Genomic DNA, 9,069 nt, shown 5'->3' with positions numbered 1-9,069 from the left:
AATAGAGTATTTTTAAAGTAGGAATATAAAATTTGGAGGCCAAGACAAACCCTTGATCTATTTGATCAAGAGGTTGGACTTGGATTTTTCTGTTATTTAACCAAAAATTTGGTAATTATGTATTAAATACCTGCTATGTGCAAGGCATACCTGAAAGTTAAGTTTGAGATAAAAGATTTTTTTTATTTATTATTCTTATTAAACAAATGGAGTTGGGAAAGTGGAGAAGAAAACCATTTTAATCTGAATGCTTCTTCCATTTAATTGATAAACTATTTCTGGTTTAATTGATACATACAAATTAGTTTCTATTTCTTTTCTTCCTCTTTTGAAGGCCAGACAGCTGCCGTATTACATTATTGAAAATAAGCATGGCTTTTCTAAGTTTTTGCCAATTTAGGGTTCCTTGCTTGCCTCGGTCCTTATAGCTTCCCACTGGCCATGTGAGATGCATTCAGATGCATCTTGCCTTTGTGTACCTGTACCAAGCCCTGCCTCTCCTGTATTCCAGAGGACAGGACAGGTCAGTGACACTTCTTGGACACAGATGCTATGTTCTCTAGGAGGCGTACTCCTACCAATGACTTGTTTCTCCTCTATGGGAGGTCCGACTCATCACCTCCATGATATTCTCAGCCTCTACTCACCTGAGACCTGGAATGATTGCAGTTTTACCCTGATCTCTGATGTGGCTAAATGAGTGGCCACGTTTGTTTTGTTTGACAATTTCTTTGCTCCTGAACTTTTTTCCCAGAGGGGCTAAATGAAATTCCAGATTTTTAAAGATACATGTAGACCTCTGTGGTGCATGATAAAGTTGATAATACATAAATCATTTTTAACAACAGGTAATATGCATAATTTATGGTGTTACAGTGCTATCTTTTTGATATTTATGATGGATAATGTTCAGTTTTGGCCCTCATATTACTGCTTTAAATTATACCACAAGAAAATTAATGAGAAAGTAGATTTATGAGTTTCATTTGTTTGTCAATTCGGAAATTAATTGGGTGTTAATTTTAGCCGTCCCTCATCAGACCAGGACTGTAGTATGTGTGCATTACTTTGCATTCATTGTAGCTTACCTCCCATTTACTGTGGGTCACTAGCTTTGCATACATTAAAATAGCCCTCCGGCTCATTCCCTTGATTACTTTTTGAACTGCCATGCATTAGAAAATTTACGCCTTTCTGTTATAATTATGAAAATGTGGTATTGGAAGACGGTGCCTTCATAACACAGTCAGCACTTTTGCCTCCTAAACTTGACTCTTGGGTAGTCTTTCCATGAAATGGGACCAGTGCCAGTAGGAGAGCAGATAGACAAATGCAGTGTCTATAGGGCTCATTCATAATTTGTAGACGTTATCTCAAGCGAGCATATATGGTCTGATATAACTCTGTTTCTCTTGTTTTGTTCTTCCCCGTCCTGTCTCCCTCCCTTTTCGTTTCCTTCAGGAGTATGCCATGCAACCCTGTGGCACACTCATGCCGCCATGACGCTACATCTTGGGGCCTCCATCTTTCTGTCTCCTCACGTGCTTCCTTAACCGCTAAGTCTCATTTGTCATCCCCTACACCAGTCAGTCCCTCATCTCTTCAATGCCGCCTGCTGCGGCAGCATCTCACCAGGTGAAGAGTGAGCAGCGTAAAAGCATGGGCCTCATGCTAGCAAATGTGATGTCTCCATTGTTGTAGCCCTCTCCTGAGAGTCTGTGACTTTCATCTGGGATTTCTATTGCTTGATTCCCTCTCTATCGTGAACGGGAGTAACACCCACACGGGCAGTAAAGAGTACAGAGCGGGTTTAATATCCTAGACCACCCTACTGTTTGCCTACTGGGGAAAAAAACCTGTGGAGCTGCACCCCACTCCTTAAAACTCCTTTGTTTGTCTTATGTTGCCTTGTAAACCCTTTGCACATTAAAAGGGAATCAGTTGGTTTGCTTGATGAGAGCCATAACTAAATGTATGCTGTATATCTTAATACAGATAGGTTTGGTCTTCTTTTTTCCTGAATGGCATGAACGCGATTATTGAGGGTTTTGAACCTTAATGATGCAACATGAGTAATTTTAAAAGTACTTCTCTTAGAACTAAAGCTATTCCGAGTCCCATCCTTATTCTTTCTCAGTCTACAAACTGTGTGGCGTTAACAGACAATAAAGTAAGAGCCATGTGTTCAATATTTCTAAAATGATGAAATCCACATAGTGAAATTCACATTTCCTTCCTCCCTTCCTCCCTTCCTCCCTCCCTCCCTCCCTCCCTCCCTCCCTCCCTCCCTCTCTTCCTTCCTTCCTTCCTTCCTTCCTTCCTTCCTTCCTTCCTTCTTTCCTTCTTTCCTTCCTTCCTTTTCCATGAGCTTCTGTTATATCTTCAAAATTACATGCCATCTTCCTTCTTTCTCTGCACATGGATGAACAATCAGAAAGAGGATTTTTCTTTTTGCATGGGGGGTGGACTGTATAATTACTCTAATCATTTTCCTAAAAGTGATTTCACCATTAACTTCTCTTCTCCCCATAGAAGTAGAAACATATTTTACAAAACTATGTTTAGTTTAATTTACACATCCTTTTATGAACAGACCAAGTTCTTTAAGGGCATTTATTCTGCTTCATATAAATAATTGATCAGCCAAGTTAATTTACTTCTGCCTGACTTGGTCAACCTTAATTAACTGCCCTGGAATCAAGACTGAACTTTTTGTTAGCTTAAAATCTTTCACAAGCATGATAACAAGGGCTTTATTTTCCTTAAATTTTCAGCATCAACACTGTAACCAAGGAAATAATCATAATAATAAGGCCCTGCTTTAATTTACTATAAATACATTGGCCTGGACATTATGAATTTTCCAGAATACTTCCAGAGAGCAGCTCTGCTAGCAACAGCAGTAAATAAGCATGCTAAACTCAGTCCTTGTCCTTTTCTACAGGGCCCTCCAGCACAAAATCGAACCTCTGAAACCCGTAGCTCTGTAATGTTTCCAAGCAGGAGGAGAAGTGGGTCATTTTGGCATCTTTAGGCTTTTTGACATCTATGCAATTGCAGCATCGGCCTTTGTAGGGTTATGTTGAATGGATCACGTGATTTAAACAGGCTCAGCTCATCTGGCAATACCATACAGGAAGGCAGAGGAAGGTTTGGTCTTGTTTCTAGAGGAAGGACTTGTTTGTGGGTATGGTGTGGCCATACCTTCGTATTCAGGCACTTTGTACGATTCTGCAGTGTTTCTTGCCGTCAGTTTGTCATGGAGCAAGGCATTTGGTTCGTTATAGGGTTAGTTACTCCCCCAGAGAGAAGCAGAGGTTATATAAACTGGATGCCTGGGACAAGCTTCCTTGAAGAAAAGAGGGTGCAACATCCCATGATAGAGAAGACAGATGCCTCTCCTGTACATTTCAGATGACTCTAATAATGGAAACTCAAAGGAAAAACACAGTTGCTTGCAAATGAGTGCAGATGCTTTATATCATTGTATTTTAATGCTTTTCCTTGTCCACCTGCCCCTTTCATTGCTGTCTTTTCTAGAATTTTTTTAGTTTTCTTTTCATTAGTTCCCTTATTCACCACCCAGCACAGGCCTTTACAAACTGGAGATTCTTAAGTCATTTATTGAATGGACAAGTTCATGTCTGAAACAGAGAATAGTTACAGCTACATCCATCCCTTAACCGATTGAGCTTTAATTTTCTGATCTGTGAAATGGGGATAACATTTACCTGCCTTATCTCCCTCCTAGCCTTGTTATGAGTTTGAAAAGCACATCAGCGGGCTTTTGCAATTTGTGAAGTGTGATAAAGATATAAAGGCTTATTAAATGACTTGGAGCGTTTGATAGAAATACTGCTGGCCCAGACACTGATGGAAATGTTCTTAGACATTGACACTCCTATTTTTTCACATGTGCTTTTCGAAAAGCTGTTTTCTCCTGATTGGTGTGGGAGATTATGGGAAATTTTAAATCTTCCAACCTACATACTACTGTTAGCACTTGACTAATTAAGGACATCCTCAGACCAAAATAATCCTTTATGCAATTTTGGTCCCAAAGCCTGCACTCTCACAAACCTGATTCACAAGCCAAGCTGCTTGGCTTGATGCCTGCAAAACTTGTACTGGAGGACTTGGCAGTCAGCTTTGGAACTGCATGGAGCAAAAACAGGGCCTTCTCATCAAATTGTGTATTGGAGACTGTTCTTATTCCACCCACCAGAATGGTGTCTCATCAAGGAAACAAAAGCAGGACCAGTCTCTTAGGCACCTGCTCTCAGGCCTGGGATCCCGATGACCGCATAGTCTGAAAGCAACATTCTACCTGCAGCTCTCTTCCCATCACAACAGGATATTTGGCTAAATATGCCTCATGCTGAGGGCAGGTGTAGAGTTTGTAGCTTTTGTCTTTTCGGGATCAAGTCCTTGGTATGGGGAGGTATTCCCAGAAAGAAAAATATCCCTGTACCTATTTTATCTATATCTATAGATTTTTATTTACATATATTTGAGATATATCTTAATAATTAGATGGATTTCCTTGCTACCTACTCTAAGACAAATGCTCTCTTGCGTAAACATCTAACACTGTGACTCTTCCTTAGTTCCTCCCCTGCCCCATTTTTTTTGAGACAGAGTCTTGCTCTGTCACATGCTCTCTGCTCACTGCAACCTTGGCCTCCTGGGTTCAAGCACTTCTCCTGCCTTAGCCTCCGTAGGAGCTGGGATTACAGGCATATGCCACCATGCCCGCCTAATTTTTTTGTATTTTTAGCAGAGACCGGTTTCACCATGTTGGCCAGGCTGGCCTCAAACTCCTGACCTCAAGTGATCTGCCTGCCTTGGCCTCCCAAAGTGCTGGGATTAAAGGCATGAAACACTGTACCCAGCTCTTTTCCTTTAGTTCTGCACAAAGGGCAAGTTTGTGGAAGAGAGACTGAAACACCCAGGGAAAAGTACCTAGGTTTCACAAATTCATTTCTTGAAATGAATTTTTTGGTGATGAACAAGGCACATGTGTTGTCACAAATTATCTTGTTACCTGGTTCTTATATCTTAGGGAAGATTTTGGTTATTTTTGATAGATTCTTTTCTCTATGGTCCGTAAGAATATAAGTGCAGTTTCTAAAGGACTATAATTATTAGAAAGTCTGATCTGAAGAGATGAGAAAACAAATAGTAAAAATCAAGAAACGAGAGTGAATCAGCTGTTGCTTCTGAGTTTGTTTCCCACCTGCTAGTGAAAAATGCCACTCTTAATCTACTTCAGAATTGGATCAACTTAAAAAATATATACATCTTTTGGGTTTATGAAGTCTGTATCAAGTTGGATCATGCTATGCAGTGAAAGGAAATGAAGAAAGATGTGAATTTTTCTGCCTTTAATTTTTCCATTTGGTTTTTGTGCAAGTCTGCAGAAAACAGACTTCATCCAGTTTCTAGCAAGAAAACAATGTCCTCTAAAGATACCCAAAGATTGAAATTTCCCTGTTGTCTCATTTCATGTACGGGGCAGAAATCTGTAGCATTGGTTGTACATATGTCCTTCCACGATTGGAACACATTTAGGTAAAAATTTTCTGCCCTTTAATCTGGGATTGGTATTTCACGTTAAAGTCTTAATTACTCAGGCATTTCTCAGCTTTCACATTTGAACCCCTCACTTCCTTTTATGACTGGTCTATGCACTTGGGGCATGACCCTGCCATTTTCATTGTTTTGCCCCCCACTGAACCTCAACTTTAAAAATCCTCGTTGTGGGTAAGAACTTGGACTGAACTGAACTGGTTCAAATCCTGATTCCACCATTACTAGCTGTGACTTGTAGTGGACAAATTAAATAGCTTGTGGAGCCTTAGTTTTCTCATCCGCAAACTGGGGGTAGCAATTGTCATCCGCACTAAATTAGAGAATGTGTGTAAATCACCCACATTGCGGCCTGCCTGAACGAACACTGGTGATCAGTAGATGGTAACAGTTGGTATTAACAAATGTTATCTGTCTTTTGTCATCTTTGGACATGTTTTCTGAGCCAAGTGCTGAATTGGCTCTCTGGGAAAATGGTTTTGTGCCCAGAGAGTAATAAGAATGAATGTGAAATGCATTTACGCCCAAGTGATATTTTATAGCTGCTCATTTTGCAGTATACATTTTTCTTTTTTTTTTTTTCTTTTGTTTTGAGACGGAGTCTCACTCTGTTGCTCTGGCTCTGTTGCCCCGGCTGGAGTGCAATGCTAAATCTCGGATCACTGCAACCTCCACCTCCTGGGTTCAAGCAGTTCTCATGCCTCAGCTTCCCGAGTAGCTGGGATTACAGGTGCCTGCCACCATGCCTGGCTAAATTTTTTTTGTTTTGTTTTGTATTTCTAGTAGAGACAGGGTTTCAGCATGCTGGCCAGGCTGGTCTCGAACTCCTGACCTCAAGTGTTCCACCCGACTTAGCCTCAAGCGTGAGCCACCATGCCCAGCCCCATATATATATAATATATATATATAATATATATATTTTATATTTATATATATATTATATATATATATATTATATATATATATTATATATTATATATATATAATATATATATATTATATATATATAATATATATATATTATATATATATAATATATATATATATTTTTTTTTTTCTATTAGACTTTTAGTACTTTTGACCAGGCACTGTGGCTCACAGCTGTAATCACAGCACTTTAGTAGGCTGAGGCGGGCAGATCATCTGAGGTCATGAGTTCAAAACCAGCCTGGCCAACATGGTAAAACCCTGTCTCTACTGAAAATTCAAAAATGAGCTGGGCATGGGGGTGGGTGCCAGTAATCCTAGCTACTCGGGAGGATGAGGAAGGAGAATTACTTGAGTCCGGGAGACGGAGGTTGCAGTGAGTAGAGCTCTTGCCACTGCACTTCAGCCTGGGCAACAGGGCGAGGCTGTGTCTCAAAAAAGTGTAATATAAACAAATAGTGCCTGCACATGTTGAAATTTAATGTTTATACCTAATATGCTCTATAGGATGACTTGCTGGTTTTTGAACAAAGAAACCAGGTATAAGAAAAATTTAATCTTGAATTCTAGGTTTACCCACAAATATTTAATTTTTCTAAGGGTAATAATATATTTAAAACAATACTACTGAACCTTAAATTGGGGAATGACAGTTTCAGACTCAGAGCCTGGGGGCCTGGCCCACTAATGAGGGGATAAAATGAGGGAAAGAAAATGACAACTGTTTACAGATTTTGGCAACATTTAAAGCAAGGCCCTTCTCCTTATGCACAACAACTGTTTTAACAGCTGCTTTTTTTTTTCTTCCCCCTCCTCCCCATCTTGGAAATCCTTGTATCAGGTTTTTGAGTCATGATGCAAGAATCTGGGACTGAGACAAAAAGTAACGGTTCAGCCATCCAGAATGGGTCCGGCGGCAGCAACCACTTATTAGAGTGCGGCGGTCTTCGGGAGGGGCGGTCCAACGGAGAGACGCCGGCCGTGGACATCGGGGCAGCCGACCTCGCCCACGCGCAGCAGCAGCAGCAACAGGTACTGGGCTTCGGACTCCTGGGAAGTGGAGGGTGGTGGGTGCGAATTTTACCGCTGAATTTTGCACTTAACCACGATCAGTGTTTTCTGCTCACCTGTCTGTTCATCTTTCTGTCAGCGGGATCTCGTAAACCATCAGTCCTCTAGGGGTCCCAGCAGTTGGCTTAAGAGACTAATTTTCAAGCCCTTGGGAGTTGGAAGGCTTGCAGGTCCCCTTGTGGGGAGCAGTTGTTGAGAGGAAGTTGGAGTGGACCTGTGTCAGCCTAATCTGTCCCTGTTTGGAATAAAATTACTCTTTGGAGAAATGGTTCTCAGGGCTTTCATACAAAAATAAAAATAAAGCAAAAAAACAGGCTTAAGCCTATGGAGAAGAAAATAAAGGCTAAGGAATAAAAAGTGAGTAAGGAGAGTTGAAATAAATACATAGGGCCAGGTGCGATGGCTGACGCCTGTAATTCCAGCACTTTGGGAGGCCGAGGCAGGTGGATCACGAGGTCAGGAGTTCAAGACCAGCCTGGCCAACGTGGTGAAACCCCGTCTCTACTAAAATACAAAAAAGTAGCCAGGGGTGGTGGCACGTGCCTGTATTCCCAGCTACTAGGGAGGCTGAGGCAGGAGAATGGGTTGAACCTAGGATGGCAGAGTTTGCAGTGAGCCGAAATTGTGCCACTACATTCCAGCCTGGGCAACAGCAAGACTCAGTTCTCCCCCCGCCAAAAAAAAAAGAAAAGAAAAGAAAGAAAAACGTAAAAATGCAGGCAGAAATGGTTAGATAACAGCCAAAACATCTAGAATATGGGCATCACTGCTGGAAGTTGCTTCCCTCTACCTGTAGGATTTGGGGGTATAAGGGTGTTTACATATGTTCTCTATATTCATGTAGCAGTGGGTTTGTGGCTAAGTCATACTGTTTTAAATTGTCTCTTATTAGTGCCTCCCCAAAATGTATATAAGTTGGGACATACTCGTTCCTGTTAGTCATAATTTTTACAGGTACAGAACTAGATATCTGTGAGTGACTGGTAAAATATTTCCAAATGGTACAGGTGACCATTGGACATCAGGGCAGTGATGTCCAACAAAACCCAAGAAATGGTGTTTTACTGTCAAAATGTTGATAAAAATTCAAATAAGTAAACAGCATTTGCTTAAAGACTGGCTTTGGTTTCACAGCCTCTCTTGGAATCAGGAAGTATTATTAGGTTTTGTTAATAATAATAGACGGTTTGTGACCAGTTTTGTTCTTGATTTACTTATTCAAAACATAGTTGTGGTGCCACTCAGAAACAGGTGAATTAAAAAGAACGATGTATCTTTCAGCCTTTCTGAAAGCTGCAGGAACTTTTGTGAGGAAGGGGAAGATAAAGACAAAGTGCTTCTCAAACCGTTTTCTTGGAATTTGTGTCAGAGAAGCTAGCTAAGCTTATGTTTGGGATACAACTTTGAGACAGGCTGTAAACCATGCTTTATTTCCTCTTTGCTAAGAGGTTTTTTTTTTTTTTTTTTTTTTTTTTTTTTTTT

At 40.6% G+C, this 9,069-nt stretch overlaps 1 protein-coding gene across 5 annotated transcripts in view; it reads left to right on the top strand.

The window, feature by feature from the left end:
• The window catches only part of FOXP1 (forkhead box P1), a 349,307-nt gene that overhangs the window by 100,894 nt on the left and 239,344 nt on the right, over positions 1-9,069 (top strand). For 3 of the 5 annotated variants that reach the window (XM_017542810.2, XM_037743578.1, XM_017542808.2), the window contains exon 1: positions 7,369-7,548. In XM_017542810.2, coding sequence (XP_017398299.1) covers positions 7,369-7,548 — 180 coding nt within the window. Of the gene's footprint in view, positions 1-7,357; positions 7,549-9,069 lie in introns of those variants that run through there. The other 2 variants (XM_017542802.2, XM_037743576.1) reach the window with 1 other exon arrangement.

This window comes from Cebus imitator, unplaced genomic scaffold (assembly GCF_001604975.1).
Source record: "Cebus imitator isolate Cc_AM_T3 unplaced genomic scaffold, Cebus_imitator-1.0 Scaffold147, whole genome shotgun sequence".
In the NCBI taxonomy this organism is placed as follows: Eukaryota; Metazoa; Chordata; class Mammalia; order Primates; family Cebidae; genus Cebus; species Cebus imitator.
The sequence above is the reverse complement of the archived record's forward strand: the minus strand, read 5'-3'. Positions and strand labels throughout refer to the sequence as shown.